We start from the raw sequence: 22,476 nt of genomic DNA, 5'->3' as shown, positions 1-22,476 counted from the left end.
CAAGAACCAACAGGAAAATGAGAAATGTGCTCTCAGTTGGAAGCAATGTGACTATCTGTGATATTTCTTACACATGTGATCAAATGAGATATCTATACTGAAACCTTTCCTAGTCTCTAGTTTTACATGCATAGATTTGAGCAGCAAAGATCAAGTGAGCAGGTTATAAATTGAGAACAGAAGATGTTTTCCTCATAACAGAAATAAACTGTCTAATCTGATTCTAATGAGTTAATCACCTGCAATGTAAATGTTTGAATTGTCCACTCCTGTCAGATAGTCAAAGTGATAAGATGTTATGTTTATATTGGAAATTCTTCTTCTTTTCATCAAATTGTCCTCTCTTGTTTTCCTTTGCATCCCTGCCATGTTTCAACGTGCCAAGGAAGAATGTTGTCTGTCTCCTTTAACTCCTCTATATATGTTTAACCATTCAAATCTGCAATTACACACAAAGCAGCACATCATAGCCGGGGGCCAAATTTACTGCAGCTTTCTTGAAAGAGAAATGTCAGCTCGTTTTGTAGCCTAAGGTTACAAAAGGCGGAGAAAGTTAGATATGGTCCCAGGCCTGGTTACATCATCACGTTTATGCTTTGATCAGGCTGTGTGAGAGGCGGCCAGGTAAGCATGCAGGAGACATGGGACAGCCTGTGTTACACTGAAAACACAGTTAAGTGTCAGATTCTACCGAATGGATTATTGTGGTAATCATCATCATACTTTGCTACAACTTGAAACCTATTCTGATAACACCAGACTGTAAAAACATTGTGTTGATTGCCGTAAAGAGGCTGATCTCTGTTTATATCCTTACTGCCTTCAGACATTTGAGTCAAACCCTCAGCCTAAGCGGTGTGTCTCCCATGGACTCCACTGGACAGTTGTTGGAATCGGCAAACTATATGGGACGACTCCATTCAGTTCATCCTAACATAAACTGTCTGATTTACAGGGGTGCAGCAGAATAATGATCTGTTTCATTTGGTCAAATAAAACATATTCATAGGCTGACACTTTAAAAACCCCAGCATCCTAAATCAGACTTGCCTTCATTGCTCATGTGTTTTACAGTTTCTTATCATCATATGGCACTTTTTCCTCTTATTTAATTATTCTTACATCTTTCAATATTAAATCTAATGTGATAAAGAGGCTTTTTAGAAATAAATCATCTCCTCTACTGCTGTTATGCTGTTGCTCTACGGATAAAATATGTCCATTCCATAGTGCTCCAGGATGTGCTTTCACTTTGTGGCATAAATCTAAGAGATTGCATCATGTATATGTTCTTCACTGTGCTTTTGAATGTGCATTTCGTTTCCAACTACTGCAACAGATATATATTAGTAAACAATGACTTGAAAACAATATCAGTTATTTCGCCTCTTCCTTTCTTTCTTTCTTTCTTAATTTCTTATTAGTACACCCCCCTCCTCCTGTCTGCTCTCCTAGACAGTCTTGTTAACATATCTGCTGCTCTCTGAGCTTCTGCCAGTGAGGAAATAATAAACAGATTACTGCTTAGAGTTGTATCGAGTCTCAATCATTGCTTTGCTTTCCACAGTACTTAAAGGGGTTTACCTTAGCGACTCTCATCAAGATAACTACTCTCTCTGTTCTTTGTCACTTTACACATCACTGCACTTCTGTCTAAATTCCAAGAGCAGTTATTGGGATTTTGTGGGAAGAGCCCCAAATGACACATGGTTGCTGAATAACTAAGAGCCTTTCTAGTTTACATGCCAAAGTTTTGACTCTCAGTAATTATGCTTCACCTGAGGATAGCTTCATGTGGACTCACAGTAATGTGACACTGTCCGGGTGCTTTCCAGTAACGGAAGAAAGCATTCACACACACAGAAATAAAGATGAACAGGATTCCAGAAGATTTTTTCACACACCCTGCAGAAAACAGTTTCACTTAAACACAATAATTAATCAATCTAAAGGGATATTCAATGGTTATCCTACAGTTTGACACATACTATGTCCAACTATGGTCACACATCTTCTAGTGATTTATATATTGAATTATGTACCTGTTGCATAACTTTTTCCCCATTCACTGAAACGTGACTTTGTTGTCAAAGAGTGACATCTTGTGGTCAGAGAGAGAACAGCGTTTGTTTCTCCTCATCACTGTTACTGTTTTGTTTGCATCTTTTACAGGTCAAGAGGAAGAAGCTCAAACCCACTTATTTGCATCATGATGTATACAATGGATATGTTCACTTTAGAGAGTTGGCTGGAATAATTAATTGTCGAAACTAGAAATTATGAAGGTTTCACTGGAAAAAAAGGAAACATTCTCTATTTTGCAGCTTCATCAGATTGGGGTTTTTTTCAGATTTTTTAGTCATGGAATGCTTTAATAAAACTTTTTGTCCAGAGTTAGGATGTTTAATCAGTCTTTATTAATTCGCTATTTAAATAATCAAGAACATTTTAATTTCTCAACCAAACTCACCAAAAACCCGAGGCTCCACCTACACCAAGCGCTCCCATGTGACATACAGGCAGGGTGGGGCTCTGGGTGCACTTGTCTCAGAGGGCTCAACCGCTTTAAGTCTACACAGGACCAGGAGGCCAAGTCTCAGAGGGAGAGCGAGGTGTAGTGAGTCCACAGCCATGGACTATCAACAGAAACTGGGTGAAAAACTCACCATCCTAAATGAGAGAGGCAGTGGGGTGCTGGTACGCATGAACTACATAAAGAAGGTGAGGAGGAACAGTGCGAGTAACACACATGAGAAATAAGGAACTGAATTCTCTTGTCATGTGCTTTGCCTTGGTGTCGCCTCAAATTAAATACGTACAACTGCAATTGTGTTATAGTATGTGCATATGTGTCTAAATTAAAGTACATCATGGTGTTAAATGGTACTAAAGCAGCACCGAAATCTATAAAGACGACACCAAGACCAAAACACCAAGAACAACTCAGTGATAAAGTTTGTTTTCAAGCCAAAATAGACAAGAATCCCAAAAGCAGAGAGAAATGGTTCCCATGAGAAATTAGCAGTAATTATATAATAATGTCATATAATTGTAAATAACGACGTTAAAGTGTTTTGTTGTATCTTTGCTACAATGCGAACATTAGACAACACTGCCTTTCCACTGCTGATCAGTTTGTTTCTCCAAAGAGGAAGTGCTTACAGGAAGTTACAGCTGCGAGTCACCGCAGACTTCAGCTAGTCTCGACTGAACACTGTGAAACACACTCATCAGGGAAGATATTACTCTGATATAATGAGGGAAACAGACTGCAGTGTAATAAGCACAGTTTATTCTGTCAGAAGTGTTGAGCGTAAAGTGGAGGCAGCTGCATGTGTGGCAGTGAAGTGGCTGTAATGTGATGGATTCATTTGGACACATCACACTGCTGCAGATATGATATGTAGGGCGTGAGACTCAACTCACAGCCTTGTGAAAAAATAGAATATGTCTTCTTAACTTTGGGGTGTGTGTGTGTGTGTGTGTGTGTGTGTGTGTGTGTGTGTGTGTGTGTGTGTGTGTGAGCGAAACAGAGCAAGAGATGACGAATTGTGCACTGTTTTTGAGCCATTTTTAAACTTGGCTAAGTGTAGAGTTGCTGAGCCTGCACCCATTTTTCGCAGTGCTACACACACTGGTAACATACCTTTACATTTTTGTTCTCTCCAAGTCTCCCACCAGTCAGCCTGAACTGCTTCACTGTAGAAGTCGGAGGTTCATAATCCTGCTCAAGGTCGCCTTGATGATGGCTGCTGAGAGAAGAGAAAGCATTCATGATTGCTCCTTTGTTCTGTGCAGATTTACTCAGTGAGCTTCACCAGTCAGCAGTGCAGCCTGGAGCGCAACAGGGGCTTTAAGCTGACTTCCTAATTCCTGCTCTCTCTTGCAGACATGTTCAGATTCTAAGCTGCGGCCTTCCATCCTGACAGACAAAGCTACAGAGTCAGCTGTCAAGTACATCAACAAGAAGTTCCCCAACATTGACTTCAGAGGAAATAGTGTAAGTGCCAATGTAGCTATCGCAGAAGTTTGAGTTTTTGAATAAAGTGGAGTTTATTTTGTGTGGCCTAAAGGTTGCATACAGTGTCTCAAAGGGCTTTGCAGGCCCACAACAACAACGCAGCCTGAAGCTCTCTAGGGAAGGGAAACTCCCCAAAAACTTAAATTTATCAGGAAAAGGGAAAAAAGCTATTCAAAGAACGAACATACATAAATACAACAAGGGTCAACACATGTCAACAGAGGCAACACAGGAGTCCAGAAGCAGCAGTCAAAGCCAAAGCGGTCATGAAGTTGACCTTTATCGTCCATTTCTTTTGTGGTCCAGAGAACAAATGTGATGAAATTAAGGAATAAACACACAGAAATCAGCTTTGACTTCTTCTTCTTTATGATCAATGATAGACTGTAGGGAGGCATTTGTTGTTTTCACTCCTGTGTAAAGCCTGAGCACTAATGAACTGTTATCACTCTTCTTTGTTGCAGCAACATCTGACAAGTGTGCAGAGACAGAAGTCTGAAGTGTTGGCAGCTACATCAAGTTACTACGACTCTTTCCTGGACGTCATAGAGTTCAGGGTGATTGTTGTGATTCTCTCCATCTTCTGTCTTTTGTTCTCTGTCAAATGTTCAAATTTCCATACGAACATTTGCGTTACTTACACCTCGGTACACATTTTTGACCAGGTTCCAGATGGAATTTACATACAGAGTGGTTTATTCTCATAAAGGAAAATAACATTCGATTCCAAACATCACAGAGCGTTATCTCAGTGTTATTTGATGCCATTTCTTTGCATGTATTTCTGCGATGGACGCTCAGACAGGCCAGTTTGTAAAATTGCAAATAATCAAGGTGTCATACAGCAGTGTAATGATTATTAGGCTGCAGGAATCTATTAAAATGATAATGTGGTTAGGAAATGATATTCCAAGGGCAAACATGATTTCAATCTGGTTTTGTTTTGATGTTCTGCGTGTCTCATCTGCTTTCTAACCTCATCAATTTCTCTCTGCACTCAGGACCATGTTTATGAGCTGCTGAATACCATCGATGCATGCCAGTGCTTTTTCAATATCGTAAGTATAAGAAGCGCCCACAGCACCCATAACTGACCTCTTAGATGTAAACTGAGACAATCTTTATAAGCTGACCCTCTCTCTCTCTCTCTCTCTCTCTCATTCACGCACGCACGCACGCACGCACGCACGCACGCACGCACGCACGCACGCACGCACGCACGCACGCACACCTCTCCTCGTTATGCTTTTTGCTCTTGTACGCTTCATCACAGCCTTCTCCTCCTGCTCAGTTTGGAAAGTAATTCTGACAATGTGCCTCTTGACTCGTGCATCATGTTTGTCAAATATCTCCGTGACATGTCTCTCCTTTGATTCCTTTGCACATCTCACACCTTCAGGCGACTGATTGTGCAGCACCTCCACAGCTTGAGTTTATTTGAAACTCTATCTGCCTCCATATCCATTTAGTGTAATAAACGCTGTCATACATTTTGAGTCACACATTTCTGACTGAATTGTTGTGACTGCGGGCGGAGCACATGCCACATTCATTCGTCACACATTCTGGGGAAACAAACTGGTGAAATTACAATTCAAACTGACACATAATGGTTAATGTACCTTGGCACAATGATGCAGCAGAAGTAAAACACATTTCCTGTGCTCCTGACGCTATCGTACAACCTTCTATAAGACCCTTCTTTTCAAAGCAACAATAAATGCTTTGGTCTTCCTTTGTGTAGATCTCAGTTTGTTTGCGATTAAGTTTACTCTGTATGGACAAAGAAGCATTAAGAAGCTTGTGTACGTTATATTCTACAATTTATCCACTGCAGGCCATAAACTTTGACTTCACAAAGCATTACTTGGACCTGATCATCACCTACACCTCAGTTATCATAACGCTGTCCCGCATCGACGACAAGAGGGCGCTGGTGGGCTTGTACAACTGCGCACATGAGATGACCAACGGCGGCAGGTGAGACGACAACAACAATGTATTTAATGGACATCACAGCGAAACCACGAAAAGAGAAGAACAGAACTGTACCAGACTTACAGATTGCTCAATGTGTTCGGCCGTTTGCCATTCTGTCAGCAATCCTGGCATCTCATTACTTCAACAAAGGATTAGATGATGATCTATGTGAAGCTTTCAGCTCTGACAAGAATGTATTAATTTATTTAGATTTATGCTATTAATATTGTTTTTTCCCATCCTTTCAGTATGGCTGCAGATAGTTCACCTACTTAGACATAGCTGGTACATTTCATTAATTAGACTCTAATTGCCACAGACAGTAATAACCTTTTCTGAGTGCCAAGTGCTATTCTGAGAGAGAGTCCACCCAATTTGCATAATGTTTATTCCTACAAAGCAAAGTGACAGCATGCTTATCTCAATTTGACAAATGCTCAGGGACACGGCTGTGAATTTAAATGTCGCATTAATTTGACTTGCATATGGTCTGACACACAATCTTAGTGGATCGCTGTCCAGATTCTCAGAAAGGAGGGAGTGCCTTTCCCCAGAAATCATGTATTAGCATAGAAATCCACTGTGGTGATTAGATTTGATGATATTATTTGAATGCCCTATCACGCCAACCCCATCCTTCTTGTGATTAATCCTGCAGTGATCCCTCTTACCCGCGGCTCAGCCAGATGTTTGTGGAGTACGAGCACCCTTGGAAAAAGCTCACCGAAGAGTTTGGACCTCACACAAGGGTAAGGTCACCTAGGTCACCTGAATGATGTCATCTTAAAATGCTGCACACTGTTTCAGGATGATGTTTGTGTTGTACCTGTAGCTATAAGCCTTTTTTGATGAAAGCATCTTTCAAATAAATGGAAATGAAAGAACCCAAGTCAAGAGTGTTTCTCTCTGTTTGAATGTGTCACTCTGCTTCTGTCTCTGCGTGACAGCCTCTCACCATCTTCCACTCTCATTATTTGCCTTCTCTTTCTTCCTGCCAGTCAGTGACAGCGGCGGTGCTGTCACTGAATATGGTCTACCCACGCAGGAACCTGCCAGCAGAGCAGTGGCGGAGCGCCCAGCTCCTCAGCCTGCTCAGCTCTCCTGCTGCCATGCTGGACCCGGCCTGCTGCGACACTGTGAGCCTGCACTCCACCACCTTTAATCCTGGTTTTGTCTTTGTCAGAGGGAGAAGGCAGTGATGTGTAGCACATGTTTCAAAGGAAATGTTGTGGTGGTTTCACTAGACAGGGAAAGGTGAATACAGGCACGGTGAAAGAAGGCAACAGATGGAATAGGAACTATAATGCAGTAACAGTACCCAGCACCTACAGGGTGTAGAAAATACAGACGTCTGAGCATTACAGCTTTCCAGGTCAACCACAATAACCGCCTTGTCATTAGCAGCTATGGGCCCTATTTTACTTCTGCTACCATTGCAGTGCAATAATTCATCAAATGAATAGTTTGAACCTTTCTGAACCTCTCGGCTCCTCTGAGGTAGTAAGTAGTGCTTTAAAGTGAAAAATGATGTGTTCATTGTCTAGTATATATACAAAATGCTGTGTAGTTATTGAGAAATAATTGCCGCAAACTTGTAAAAAGTTAAATGCAGGACTTGTGTGTGACGTTTACTCATAAGCTTATGTAGATTTGTCGCATTATTGTTGCTGGAAGTTAATAAGCTTGACATTTATCACAGATGGCCTGTGAATACCTGTCTACTGAAGTGATGGAGAGGTGGATCCTAAGTAAGTATTACTCCTTGCTCACAATAATTACCTTTATCAGTGTTTGTTAGCAAATGATATTATTATCTGGGATGTAAATGTAATTATGCCTACACACAGCATTTAAATTGTATGCTTCTTTTGTAGCTGCAGCGCAAATACATACAGGGACACACAAATTAGTCAAGTAAAATGTAGACTTACTGTCTGGCTCAAGGCATTACTGATATAAATATACATTACATTACGATCATTTGGCAGACGCTTTTATCCAAAGCGACTTACATTACATTACCACCCTTCGCAGAGGGGGGAGCAATTGAGGGTTCGGTGCCTTGCTCAGGGGCACCTCGGCAGGGGCTCGAACCGGCGACCCTCCGGTTCCCAAGCGGAAGCACTACCCACTGAGCCACTGCCTCCCATGACACAAATACTGTATCATCTGCAAATAATGTGTTTTTTCAAGTTACATTTACAATCTTTTCCAATTATGTCATTCTGTTGACTTCAGTTACAGCTCATCATCTCGTAAAATACACGTTTATCTCATCAGATAATTCATTTCAGTCAGTCTTTGATCTAATTATCACCTATCACCTAAGCAGCAGCAGGACAGTAGGGTGCTTCATCACCTGAGCAGATTGTACATTTACTGTTTTTGTCCCTCTGTAGTCTCCTTCATGCTGTGCCACAGTAGCCTGAATAATAACCAGGCCTCTCAGGATTTGTGGAAGATGGCCCTGCGGAGCGGCCTCACCATCACCCTCACCAGAGATGAGATCCTCAACATACACAAGGTCTCAGAGGACCTCTTTGACAACTTCAAAGGGTATGGAAGCTGCAGCGCTACACAGTGCATCTACCGCACACTGTGGAATCTGAGAGTCCACCAGGAAATACATTAAAATGACAAAAGGATAGACGGGTCATTTGAGGTCGGAAATGTATAATTAATAGAGAATTGATTTAAGAGGTGCCATATGGAGAAATGATTCATTATCATGTCACGGGTCTGAAATTAAGAATCCTGAGGAGGACACTTCATCCAGCCAATGTGATTGCTCATTAATTCTGACTATATAGAGCTGGAATTAGTCCAAGATCCAAATTACATACATTGTTGAAAAAGTTAAACAAAAGCAAGATATAGGTCACAATTTCTTTTTGAAGTCTTAATAGCAGAATACCTCATTTTACATAATGATGTTTTTGTTCAGATACAGCAAACGAATTGCAGATATCAAGGAATGCAAGGAGCACGTTATTGTCAACAGGTAGGCCCGGCAAAAATACTAAGCTACTCCAATCTGTTTTATAAAGAATATATAATGAAACAATGCAATGATGAGTAGAGATGTTGAAATGTAGGTGTCGGTGTCCGTGTTGTCTTTGTTTTGTTTTTTACAGTGGGGCTATGCACAGAGAGAAGAGGCAGTTTCTGCGAGGGGCATTGAAGGAGTTATTCACTATTCTGGAGGATGAGCCCGGCCTGCTGGGACCAAAGGTAGAAATGCAAGAAGTTTCACAGCGGAGCCACTTGGAAGAACTTGACAATTTATTACTGCAAGTTTCAAGTCTAAAATGAAATAACTACGACTGAAATGGAGTCCCAGCACTCATCTTGCATTTCGTGGAGGATTCCCCCCGGTTGACCTTGTATTTCATAACACTTGTTACATACACCAGTCTCAGCTCCTACCCCCTTATGACATTTCTCTTTTTCTTTCTTTCATGTTCCAATCAAATCCCCAAGGCCCTGTTTGTCTTCATGGCTCTGTCATTTTCCCGTGACGAGGTCCTGTGGCTTGTCAGACACTCTGAGAATATACCAAAGACAAAGACTCCAGAGGATTATGTTGACAAGTAGGTCATAGGTAGTAAGGAACCAAGAACTCTCTCTCTTTCTATGGTCACAGTGTGTCACACCAGCTAGATTTGTGTTTGCGAGAATAGCTATTTCAGTAACTCATCACCAAGGGGATTCAATCAAAAACTGTATTTCAGTTTACGTCACTAATTCCAACCTCTAATAGAGTAACATCAGCGGTGCCATATATCCGTCTCGTGCACTCAGGGAAAGAACAACAACGCAGCAGCAATTTGCCTTTTATAGATTTTAAATAACAGACTTTCATTTTTGCAACAGTTAAATGCCAGAAAGCAGTTTCTTATGATTATGTGTTTGATTTTAAATGGCCTTTTCTGTTCTATTCTCAGTCAGATGGCAGAGTTGCTGTTCTACATGGAGAAGCTGAGAGTCCTGATGAGAAAGTACAGCTCGGTGTTACAGCGCTACCACGTGCAGTACCTGGCACAGTTTGATGCTTTGGTTCTCAATGACACCATACAGGTAATGACAGACAGTGTGTGTGTGTGTGTGTGTGTGTGTGTGTGTGTGTGTGTGTGTGTGTGTGTGTGTGTGTGTGTGTGTGTGTGTGTGTGTGTGTGTGTGTGCTTTTCGAGTCTCCATTCATTGAGAGGCATACATTTGCACATGATGGAAAGCTAATGCTATGCTAATGATTCCATTACAGAATCCCTCAGCAGATATCTATTGAGTGTGTTTAAATTAAATCATCTCATAATTTGACATTTCTTCTTTCCCTGCAGAACATGTACGTCTGTCCAGAAGAGGAATCGGTCCTGCTGAGTTCCTTTGTCTCAACCCTTTCTGCGCTCTCAGTCAAACAAGGTAATGACAGTGGCAACATGTAAAATGCAATCTGTTTTAATGGACACATGCAGATAAATTGCATTTCCCTCTGCAGTGGAAAACAAAGAGGAGTTTGACTTCAGAGGACTTCGACTGGACTGGCTAAGATTGCAGGTATGCGGATCGATTTTAGAGCCAGATATTATCAGTGAAAGCCCTCTGATATACCAACCGTGTTAGAAATCAATGTTTTCTTCATGCAATTTAGGCCTACACAAGTGTCAACAAGGCACCTCTTCCAATAAAAGAATACCCCGAGCTGGCCAAGGTGATGAACCTGATCCAGTTTCACACCCGAATGGTGGACAGTGTGGACGAAATGCTTTATGAGACCTCTGAGGTGACCACACTCTGGTAAGTCTGGTTCTCTTCTGTTCTCTTCTGTTCTCATCTCTTATTTTTTCTTCTCTTGATCAGCATTCAGCCTCTGTCCTCCTTTCCCCCCAGTTTCTATCCTCGAGTGTTTGAGAAGATGTTTAGCCAGAGCAACGAGGAGCTGAGCATGAAGCGTTATCTCATGGCCTTCCCTGCATCGTGTTGTCACTTCAGCCAGTGTGGGCACCCTCTCTGCCCAGAAGAGGTCAGTGTTCAGTCACCTGCTCACAAAGCTATTATTCTTTATAGTGGTATTTGGAATTAGTAGAGTTTCAAGTGGCATTCAATGTAAAACTTGAAGTCCTGATCCTTTTTGGTCATGCTGTGTCATGGTGGTCCCTTTGGTTTACATTTGGTTCGCACATTTAACTTCTAATCATACTCAAATCACGAGGGAGCATTCACACAGCTGTCACACAAGAATTCCAAATGTCATTCAAAAGCGTAATGAATACAAATAAATCATAGGATGTCTACTTCTGTGTGTGTGTGCGTGTGCGTGTGCGTGTGCGTGCGTGCGTGTGTGTGTGCGTGTGCGTGTGCGTGTGCGTGTGCGTGTGCGTGTGCGTGTGTATTCTCTGTTTGTATTTAGATATGTGTGCACTCATATATGCTTTATTGGAATGTCTAGACAGAGGTGGTTGAGAAGAGGAGCCTTCGCCTGAGCGTGACCTTCCTGGAGCAGATAGCCAAGCACACCAGCAATGTCGTCTTAGAGATATGTGCCGAGCAGCGCAACCTCCATGAGCAGGTGAAATCCAGGTGTAAAAAGCCAATTATTAAATAGTGATTGACTCTGCCAAACTCCTTACGCAAGTAAAATTGCACTAGTCACAGTTTGGCCTGGATGTAATATGCTGGAGAAGGAATTTTAAAATTCTGGAGTTGATTTATGAGGTCCTGCATCTTTAATCCCTTGAGAAAATATGAATTGTTTACTTTTTGACTGAACGCTTTTTTATTTGAATGCAAATCATCCATCTTTGCCATTTCAACTTCAAGTATTTTATTGGGCCTTGTTCTTCTTCCCTGCCTTTGCCCCGCATCTCCCTTCTCTCCCTCTTTGCATCCATCTCTTTCAACTTGATAACCCGTTTTAGTTGCTGCCCAGGCACTGTGCCGAGGCCATCAGTGCGGCGCGGCACAGGAAGCAAAAGAAGCCGGTGCCTAAGAAAGGAGAAGTTCAGAAAGAGAAACCAGGGGCTGAGAGTCTGAGGAAGGACCGAGCTGTTGTCACCAAGTCAGCCCCTCTACATACATTTCCTCTCTTAGTTTCACTTCCCTTACTACTAATCTCACCGTGCCGCATGCTTTAATAATAGACTATGACGTGGGTGTGTGGTTAATTCATCCTTAATATCCTGTCAGCATTACCAACTGCACCTGTTCAGCTCAAAGTGCAGTGAAATAAAAAACATTGGATTCCTGTTCAGTAAAGGTTAGGCTCAAATTTATCTACATTCTTATGTCATAATATTCTAGTCTCTGCTGACATTTTCAGATAATTTCCTTCAACCCACGCTGCTAAACTTGCCTACGAGGCAGCACTGATCGGTGTAGAGAGGAGCAGAATCAAGCCATAAAAACAAAAACCAAAAAATCTCATCCTTTTGAAGACATAATGTTACTGCCAGAACATATTCTTTATGTAGCTTTTCTTAATCAGCCCCTTCCTAATGTCTAACCTTGAAAGTTGTAATTCTCTCACTTAGTTCTACCTCAGTATGGAGATGTGTTACTATTTTCTGATGTGTTTACGATCTTAGCAGTCTAGAAAAACACATCCATAACACAGTCACTGAGTCACAAAGATCTGTTTTCTGTGTTCCTCATAACATCTCTCTATCGCTCTTTCTCTTTCCCTCTCTCTCTCTCTCTCTCTCTCTCTCTCTCTGTTCTCAGCATGGACAAGATGCATCTGACGCTGACCGAGCTGTGCTCCTCCTACAGCCTCTGCAGCGACTTTGTTATCTTTGATCACATCGTGGTTCCCACAGAGTTTCTCCTCTCTCAACTGGAGACACGCCTCTCAGAGTACGTGGTGGGGCTGGGGACGGTTATTACAAGTGTCAAAATAAATGTGGATGTCACAGTGAGGCCTCAGAGATGAGAACTAATTAAAAAGCACCTTCAGAACTAATAAAGGAGACCAGTGCCCACCTTTACTATGCAAGGAACGCACCTAAACTTGCTTTACGACAGTGTCTCTTTCCATTGGTATACTGCTCACTGTGACTCTCAGGGTCTGAATGTATATATTTGAGTGACATATTCATTCATACAGTATAACTTATTGTCTGTGTGTCTTATTTGGAGCTTTTAACCTCTGTTCCATCACCCACTCAATCTGCTTTACTATCTGATTGCTTCGTGTCACATACATCTTTTCACTCCCCGGTTCTGTGTCATTTCAGTGCTAACCGTTATTTAGATTAAAGCTTGGTACCGGGGCAACCTGATGTTTCTGTGTATAGCTCTGCTTAGTGTCCGTGTCTTAGCAGATGATTATCTCCCCTGTCACCCTAAAATTAGCACCCTCGAGTACTACCAAACTCATTGTGATTGGTCCTTATGTGCCCACAATTGTAAATACAGTAAGAGAGAGAGAGAGAGAGAGGCGGATACAGGGCGAGTGAGAGGAAGATGGAGCCAGACAAAAAATAAAATGCTTTAAGGCCCTGGAGCAGTGAATGTGCTGATCTAATGAGTGTGGAGCCGTTCCACCATGGCTCGTTTAGCCTGTTTTAAGGTTCCATCTGTACACCCCCTATCCTCCACAGCCCAATCATAAGTGACGTTGGTAAAACATGTTTCTCCAGGATCATCGTGAGAATGGCCAATTACAACGGGGCCACCCAGGAGATCACCCGTCCCTCAGATCTCCTGGCGGGGATAAGGGCCTATACTGCCAGCCTGCACACCGTCTCAAGCTACATCAGCGTGGACGTCACCCGTCTGGTGAAAAGCGTCCTGCTGCAGCAAACGCAGCCACTGGACTCACGTGGAGTGCAGACCATGACCACGCTCTACACAACCTGGTCTGTGTGATGTTATACTGTTTCATCCATGCTACATGTCAACTTAAAAGCAAACAGATACATATATATATATAAATGTAATGCATGTGCAGCAATTGTAATGTTAACACACATCCATAAACATACACATCCTGTCTTCTTTGTCCCACATTAACTACCAGCTGAGGAAGTGTTTTTTTTTTTTTTTTTTTTATCATCCACAGGTACTTGGAGGCTCTCTTACGTCAAGCCAGCAATGCCCTCATAGTCCACTGTCCCACAAGGCACTGCTTTATCAACCAGACAACTGACAGCGAGCCAAGTTTCAAAGCAGAGGAGTTCTCAGATATATCAGGTCTCTTCTTTCAATTCATTATGCAACAGATACTGTATGTTAGATATGAAATGCACCATTGCTATGTAGCAATGGTTAACTTACAAATGGTTAACTTACAAAGGGCAGAGATGTGTGGATGGAAACTATGGTTGTAGGTGTGAAAATGTGTGTTAGAGTGTAGTGGCTTTATGTGTCACCAATGTGATGGACGGGCATCCTGTCAATAGTGCAGCCAATGTGACCCTGCATAAGACAAGCAGATGTCAAATGAGCCTCAATTTGGATGATTTGGATTCTCAAGAAATGCCACTTGCACCTCTCATAATTCATTAAGCTGATGTCAGCGTCCCATCATCCAACCGTGCAGCAGTCAATTGTTAAACAGAGCATTCAGACCAGCTTGGCCGTCTCATATTGACATTTGTTGCATGTTTCCTTTTATAGGAACACAACATGCTGAGTTTGGAGTTTTAAGGTTTCTGCTCTGTCAACTAGCTAGTGCAGTGAAGTTGCTGCAAATGTAGAGGATCTTAGCATCATGGGAGGTTCGTGGAATGTGATTTACTTCTGAGAAATTGTTGGTCAAGGTGACAAAACCACCAGGCATAAAGAGAACCTTGCTTCAGTTTTGGAAAGAGTCTTGTACCCTGACAGTGTTTCACAGGACTGTTCATCAGCTGCTAAAAATAATCCTCAGAACAAAATCACACCTTCTTTTTTTGGTTCATTCTTGCAGATACAAGATTTCCATTTGACAAAGATGATATTCTCCTCCACAGGGTTTTTTAATGAACACGAGTCCACAGATCCGGGGCCTGGCTCATTATTTTGAAAAGACACACTTGCAGATTTTGTACTGTAGAGCTGCATGTAGAGGGAACGTTATTACTCCAGAGGTTGTTCAGCTTGTTATTGTGGTGGCATGCCGAGTGTGCTTCCACGTCAGCCAGTTCATTTCGTCTCTGGCTGTGAGGCTGCCGGGCTAATACAAACTTCAATGTTGCTTATCGTCTCCCCCACTCTTCCCCCGCTGCCTCGTCACTACTCCTACAACACAAATCACACAAATCCTACATCCACACCACCTTGTAGGAACACCTGACCTTATAATCGCGGTAACCTTTTAAAGTGGAATTCACCTCCTCTTCACGACAATACACACACACACAAAGACACACCAACAAGTACGAACATCATACTCACCAACTCACAGAGACGCTACCTTGGAGACCAGTGGCTTTCAATAGACGCCCCCTTAGGGTGTCATCATCGTTGTCTATATTTACTCTGTTGTGAGGGATGTTCTCTGGTCGTGCCTGCCTGCCAGTGACTCACTCACTCTTCCACCTCCACTTTTAACCACACACTTCCTTCTCCACATGTATTCAAACAGTGAGCAGGAACTACGTCAAACATCTAATAGCTCTTGCCTCTTTCATTGATTCTTATAGTTGACACTGACTCAGGTCCGGCTACACTGCTGACAAATCCTGTTGAACCTTAATGGTGTTTTCTTTGTGTTCTATTCATACATGTTGTCTAATTAAAAATTGGAGTGAGTCACAGACCTCTGTTGATGTCTCATCTCCCCCCTGTGGTTGTCCTTACTAACCTGCCAAACAGAGCTCAAGGCCCTGGCTGAGCTCATTGGTCCATACGGTCTGAAGTTCCTGAGTGAAAACCTGATGTGGCACATCACCTCTCAAGTCAGAGAGCTGAAGGTACGGTCAGCTCATTTCAAAGATAGTCTGATTCTAGTGCTGATGCATTTTCATGTAACAGACTCTCATGTGGTTTAGGCCCAAGAATCATACAACAACATTTTAATTGCTAATTTACTCTCGTATGTTACCGTTCTGTAGTCTGTGTGGGAAGTCTGTAGCTGTAAGAGTTAAGCCTATGTTGATTAAAGTCTTTTTATCCACATTTTCCGATGGGAAAGTCATTCTGCAGACATCCCACATACCTGCTCTCAAGAGGGATGGAAATGTGTTACTGACAAAACTCTCCAACAGAGTTTTAAAAAGTGTTAAATGTGTGTACAGCATGTTTCTGCTTCAAAGTAGATCTATGATTTTAGTGGTACATTTATCTCGTCATATCTTATTATGTCATCATTCCCACTTTGACACCTGCTTCTGAAGTGACGAGTTGTACGACTGAAGCTCTTAACTGAAAGACAAACCCATTAAGTCACAGCTGTCACCGCTCTCCTCCACACCCACCGGAGGACGCCTTTAAAATCTTACCCGTCTTTTTTTCTGCTGTCAGAAACTGGTGATCGAAAATATGGACGTGCTGGTCCAGATGCGGAACAATTTCGACAAGCCGGAGGAGATGGTCAATCTTAAAAGGAGACTGACAGGTGAGAAGTGGAAGGAGGAAGAGAAAAGGCAGATAAAGAGGTAGGAGGAAGTCCCGCAAAGGATGTGATGGAGGCCTGAGTGTTGAAATGGAGGGAATAGATAAGAGGAAGGGAGACAAAGGAGCTGAGCAGAAAGGAAAGATGAGAGGTAAAGGAGGACACAGTAACGTAAATGAACCCCTATAGAGAGAATCCTTTCCTTATTTCCTTCTTGACTAACACAGTTTCTAACAGACCTGGAATTTTCTTTCTTGAACAGTTTCAGTATGAAGGCAAGCATAACACTGTGTTGAAATATTGATTTGAAACCACCGGATGGAGGAAGTGTCAGTATTTGCAAACCAAACACACAATAAATAAAACAATTAAACACAGAACTCAAAAAATGATTTCATCCTATCAATCAAAGCACTGAACATGTCATGTAGCAGCAGCAAAGGAAGGTTTGGGAATACAGTATTTTGAGCAAAGTGTACTTAACGGCCACCCCGCAGCTCCCAGCCCCTGATATGTTTCATATCCTCTTCTAGGTGGAGAGAACATGCTGAAGAGGATGACCATCATTGGAGTGATCCTGTCCTTCAGAGCAATGGCACAGGACTGTCTGAAAGATGTAATTCCCACCATCTTTTGTATTGAAACAATTTAATCCTTGGAGTGCTGATGAACCGTCTGAAAGGCAGAATAGCCAGACAGAAAATAGGGACGTGGCAAATTAAAAATCAAAGACATCTATTATACGGAGCTGAAGATAATTGTTCTGGACAGTTTGATGTATCCACTTTATACATTTTCTAAAATCTCGTGTCATTGTATATCTTTGTATACGTAGGTCCTGCATGAGCATTGTCCCTACATAATGGGGCCTGTGGAGTGCCTGAGGAACTCCATTTACCCTGAGACTGATATCAAGGTGAGAAGCTTTTATCCCCCTCCATCAGAGCTGCATGAGTTAAAGCATGTGCTACAATATCACAGATGAATAACAATGATGACGTCAAGGTTTCACTGTGATTGCAGCACAAGGCCAACATATTGTGCAATAATGTGAGCATCTGTTTGGTGTTTCATGTTAAGAACTAGATACATATCTTTGCACTGATATTTCTCATGATGCTTTAGTTTTCCATTCCCATTCAGAGATTAAGGATGAAGAAAATGGGATTATAGAATTTTAGAGGCTATGGACAAGTAATGGTTGTCACAGTACAGCTTCATTTGTATTCTTCAGTACAAGCAGTTTAAATTCCTTATCATCCAAAGTGTGTGAATGCGACTCATGAACCCTCCCCCCTCCCTTACTTGTGTGTGGTGTCTGAGTGGGGCATGACAGCCGTGCCACAGCCGGGGCCAGGATAACCCCAAAGACGTCAGCAGGCCCCTCATGCCTCCGTGAGAGACTCTGGTTCCTGCTGCAGCTCTGCACCCTTAACCACATCAGTGGAAACATTCTACTCAGACAGGCCAACCATGCATGCAACCAGAAATAGGACTACGATCAAAACATATCTGACAGTAACAAAGACACCCACCATTTATTTAGTGCTGCTCCTTTGAGAATATGTCATTTTTATGGCTGACATAACACAAATATAAAATTCAAAGCAAAATGGAACAGATTGCAACACTGATCGCTCTCCGACTGGCTGAGCTTGTGAGCGGTGTCCTGGCTTGAGTCAAGGAAAAAAAACTTTAAAAACTCCAATGGTGTGCTATATTTCAACTGCATATAATGTCAGCATCCCTTTTCAATCTGTAATAGCTTATAGGTTATGTCATAGCTGCAGTTCCCATAATGCCTTATGATCTTACAGGTGACTCTGAACGTTTTCGAGATGGCTTCTGCTGCTGGGTTCAGGTGTAACATTGATCCTGCTCTGGTCTCGGCTGTTGCCAGTATGCACACAGGTTAACAAAACACTTTATGAAAACTATTAGAGGCACTATTTGCAGTGATTGTGATTGAACCTCTACAACGCCTGCATCACTTTATCTTTTAATATGATCTGCAGATAACACAACCACTGATGAGGAGTACAAGCTAACCTGTTTGCTGCTCGTCTACATTGCTGTGTCTCTGCCTGCTTTGGCCATGGACCCCAATTCTCTTTATAACCGAGAGCATGGAGGTACAATTAATTTATTTCTTCATATCGCACAGGCAATCGTTACCCAAGCATTAATTGCTTCCTCTGCTGTTACTAACCAACTCCTGAATCTCTGTGTATCATACTTTCCAGTCCGAGTGACGTGCTCCGAAGAAAAGTACGTTCGTTAATGCGAAACACATTGTTGAGAGACTTTTGTTTACAGATAACTCCGCCTGACGTGCATCGATACAGTTTCTCTTGGCATGTGGCCCCGCTGAGCCTAACTGCTTGGCTCTGAGCCTGGATCGCAACATTAAGTGCAGCAAATAGCAGAGATTTCTATCAAAGCAGACGGTGGCATTTGTCTCTTGATTATTTTCTTTGTCTCGATTTTCCACTGGCATGTTTGAAATAGCTTAATCGGAAAAAACAGGACCCAGCGTGCTTCCTGTTGTGTGTTTGAAGTGTGTGAAATCATTAATTCAAACTTTCTAATCATTCTCACACAATATATTGTATGTATTGTCTTGTGTTGTATTGTATGGTATTGAATTCTATACTATTCTATTCTATGTTTTGTTAGTTTTTAATGACCTTTTCTTTACTCCCTTACAATTTGCCAGGCCACGACAACAACATCCACTGCTTAGCCACAGGTATCAACCAGCTTGCTGTTGCCATGTTGACTGTGCAGAACAAAAACATAGAGCAGCATCTCAAAGAGTTCCTCCTGGTGAGTGGCAAATATTTTCTTTAAGTTTACAAGTGTCACATATCTCTTAAATCACAGATGATGAATATATCTTGGCGCACAACTCCGTGACAGCATTACAGGCAAATAACTTTCTCAAGACACTTCCAACCTTTGGCCCCCGTGTGGATCAAGTCCACCAGTGTAAAAACGTTGTAATTGTTTGATCTATCCTCTTTTAACTCTGTGTCTTTCTCCAGCTGGCCTCTTCCACTCTGCTTCAGCTTGGACAAAATGCAGAAAGAGCCGAGAACAAACACAGAGAATCAATCTACCTGCTCCTACACATGGTAAGGCCTTATTACTTAGGACGGAGAGGTTTGGTTCTTTTACATATCAGCAGCGCAGATGCAGTTTCTAGGTGTTTTGAAAGTGAAGGGAGTGCATTTCAAACTCTACTGAAGCATCCAGAATGATAATGTGGTCACTGAACGTTCAAATTCTGTCGTCTTAGATCGTGGAGGAATCTCCCTACTTGAGCCAGGACATGCTGGAGAGCTGCTTCCCATATGTTCTGCTGCGAAATGCCTACAGAGAAGTCTACAAGTCCTTCATCGTCACTCTGGGCTGATCTGTTTGTTTATCTGTTATTTATCCAAGGAAACGTTTTGATGAGTGTTCACTGTTGTGTTTCCATTACCCCAGAGATCGAAATGTATACAGCTGCACCTTAGTGGTAGCTGGTAGTGGCAGTACTTCCTGTGAGACGGTTTATTATACAAAGCAGAGCCTTCTGCTGGTCAGACAGTCCTGTCTCAAACCAGACAATCTGCTCAATAACGCAATTGACTCACTCTCACATGGAAATGACGCTTTGAAAAAGAGCGATCAATGCTACAACCACAAAGCAGAAGTTTCAAGCTTATACCTGCCGTGGCTCTTTTGTGTGTAACTTAAGTCTAAAGTCTTCACCACATTTTTTTATACATTCTATAGCAACACACATACAAACAAACCCGTCAACTTCCAAACAAACAGCCATAAAAATCTTTGAAAATTATATTTCACAACAGCAACCTGGTAAGCAACCTAGCCAGCAGGCTAAGTAGCATTTAGCATCAAACAGATAGCTGACCAAGCACATGAACAACAACAACAACAACAACAGCCAATAGCAGCATGGAGTTATAACATCCTTTCAGCCATAACCCCCAAAAAATATGGAGTACATTTGCACACTCACCTCATGTTGAAGCTTGTCACGTGGCACAGCACTCAACACTGAAACAGCTGATGACTGAAAAACCGACAAATCACTTCGGGTGAATATTACTCTGTCCCGCCTACAATGACTTCATCGACGTCGGTTTCATCCAATAGCAGAGCTCCTGAACTTTCTATTGACAGGTTGTTTGCTCTAATCACCAGTCAATGGAGTCAATGAGTCGATCTTGAAAAGCAAGTTCCAAATGCAGGTTTTGTGCATTGAGTCGGTAAAATATGAAATGTAAAACACATTTTAGCCTTCCTGAAGAGAATTCACCACAAGACCACACTGTAGTAAAACAATATATCATATAGCTTCCTATTTCCTTGAGCATTGCTGTTTCTGTGATGTGTTTTTCAAGAGTTGTAAGCATAAAAAACAACAAAGAAATACAGACAAGCTTCATAATTACTGCCTGAACAAAAAGATCCTTCCTGCATTCCTGCTCGTATTATGCTCTAGATCTTGGGCTGCAGCAGCATTATTGATTAAAGGTCTGAATAATTGTAATGCAAATCAGATATCTTATTATGCCACAGCTTCCCTGGTTTCACGCTTGCTTTCCCATTGAATCAGTAGCATAACCACATAAATGAAAACCAAACAAATTCAACTTTCAAGGGGTTGCATTGAAACAAACCTATTCAGCTCTTTTAACGGTTTATTGTATTGCATGATGGTGTAAGAATAATTTCTCCCACAAATTTTCCACAAATAAAGCTGATGATAATATGGTGGTGCTCTCCCAGTTGGTCTCAATTCTCTCTCTCCCATTCACCCTCACTATCTCACATCCTGCCCCGTGAGAGTCTAGTGCTCTCCATTTTTCATGTTTTATTTAAATGATGCACTTCAAGGTCACAGAAATGGTAAATGTAGCCCCTTTTAGATGCCCCTTCTGTTATTATTGTGTACCAAGTGCTGATTCTCTATAGTCACTCATACCCTTTGTCTCCACCCCCACCCCTTTCTCACCCTCTTCAACAGTTATACCCTTTGTGGCTGGTTGCCACACTGGAGATATGAATGTTCACATCCGCATCCGCCACTGCATCCCCTCTCTCTCTCTCTCTCTCTCTCTCTCTCTCTCTCTCTCTCTCTCTCTCTCTCTCTCTCTACCCATGGGTTCCAATTTCCACAGCAAGCAACACATGCGGCGCATAAACACATATTTATGAATAAACAGATGACATACAACAAACTTCGATTGTGACATCATAATCATATAACTATCCCTAACCCTAGTAGTTTGTTTATATTGTAACACTCCCACTCAGTGCAAATCAAACCTCAATGGTCCAGTGATGTTTTTATATTGTTTCAAAAAATGTCTCCATCTGTCGATCTGTTTGCATCAGCGGATTTTACAAGCCAGACAGTTCATTAATCTTTAGACAAAGTGATACAAAGTCAACCAATATCACATACTAAAGTGTATTTCTGTAAGTGATGCCTGTTTGTCGTCAATTTACGATGATGATAGTAACTGGAAACATGTCAGTATAGATTTGTTTCTGATTGGCATCCATCTGATCAGAACAATTTAGAGAGAAGTGATAACATCATCTACCCTGCAGCACTGCTAACATTCTCCCTTGACAGCAGCAATTAACTATTGATTTAATTTAGAATTTAAATAAGCATAATCTGAATCCCCAATAAAAAATTTGGAAATTTGTTTATTATCATTTACAGTACATAACATAATACATTTTATTGAACAGCTTTATTGCTGAGTTTAGGGGGATTTCCTTGCATTATCATCCATATTTATAAGTTATGTAGGATTTGGAATTAGAAACCAGCCATTTGGACATTGCTTTAAAATTGCGCTAAGTATTGAAATAAAACTTGATTTCCCTCTAATTTATATATTGTTATTATGTTTGTCTC

At 41.7% G+C, this 22,476-nt stretch overlaps 1 protein-coding gene across 1 annotated transcript; it reads left to right on the top strand.

Moving 5' to 3' along the window:
• Positions 1 to 2,528: 2,528 nt before the first annotated feature.
• nckap1l (NCK associated protein 1 like) lies at positions 2,529 to 21,317 on the top strand. Its single transcript, XM_076140991.1, has 31 exons — positions 2,529 to 2,721; positions 3,890 to 4,000; positions 4,486 to 4,578; positions 5,023 to 5,079; positions 5,859 to 6,001; positions 6,660 to 6,750; positions 7,000 to 7,137; positions 7,701 to 7,749; positions 8,401 to 8,557; positions 8,946 to 9,002; positions 9,136 to 9,232; positions 9,482 to 9,591; positions 9,946 to 10,078; positions 10,339 to 10,420; positions 10,497 to 10,555; positions 10,650 to 10,795; positions 10,889 to 11,021; positions 11,448 to 11,567; positions 11,917 to 12,056; positions 12,719 to 12,850; positions 13,636 to 13,854; positions 14,058 to 14,188; positions 15,794 to 15,891; positions 16,442 to 16,535; positions 17,066 to 17,148; positions 17,368 to 17,448; positions 18,350 to 18,443; positions 18,548 to 18,664; positions 19,249 to 19,358; positions 19,577 to 19,666; positions 19,831 to 21,317. Exons 1-31 carry the CDS (start codon positions 2,632 to 2,634, stop codon positions 19,945 to 19,947), a joined length of 3,372 nt encoding a protein of 1,123 aa, XP_075997106.1. The 5' UTR covers positions 2,529 to 2,631; the 3' UTR covers positions 19,948 to 21,317.
• Positions 21,318 to 22,476: the final 1,159 nt, after the last annotated feature.

Source organism: Genypterus blacodes, unplaced genomic scaffold (assembly GCF_046128005.1).
Source record: "Genypterus blacodes isolate CSIRO-AG114 ecotype Tasmania unplaced genomic scaffold, CSIRO-AGI_Gbla_v1 ptg000017l_1, whole genome shotgun sequence".
In the NCBI taxonomy this organism is placed as follows: Eukaryota; Metazoa; Chordata; class Actinopteri; order Ophidiiformes; family Ophidiidae; genus Genypterus; species Genypterus blacodes.
The sequence above is the reverse complement of the archived record's forward strand: the minus strand, read 5'-3'. Positions and strand labels throughout refer to the sequence as shown.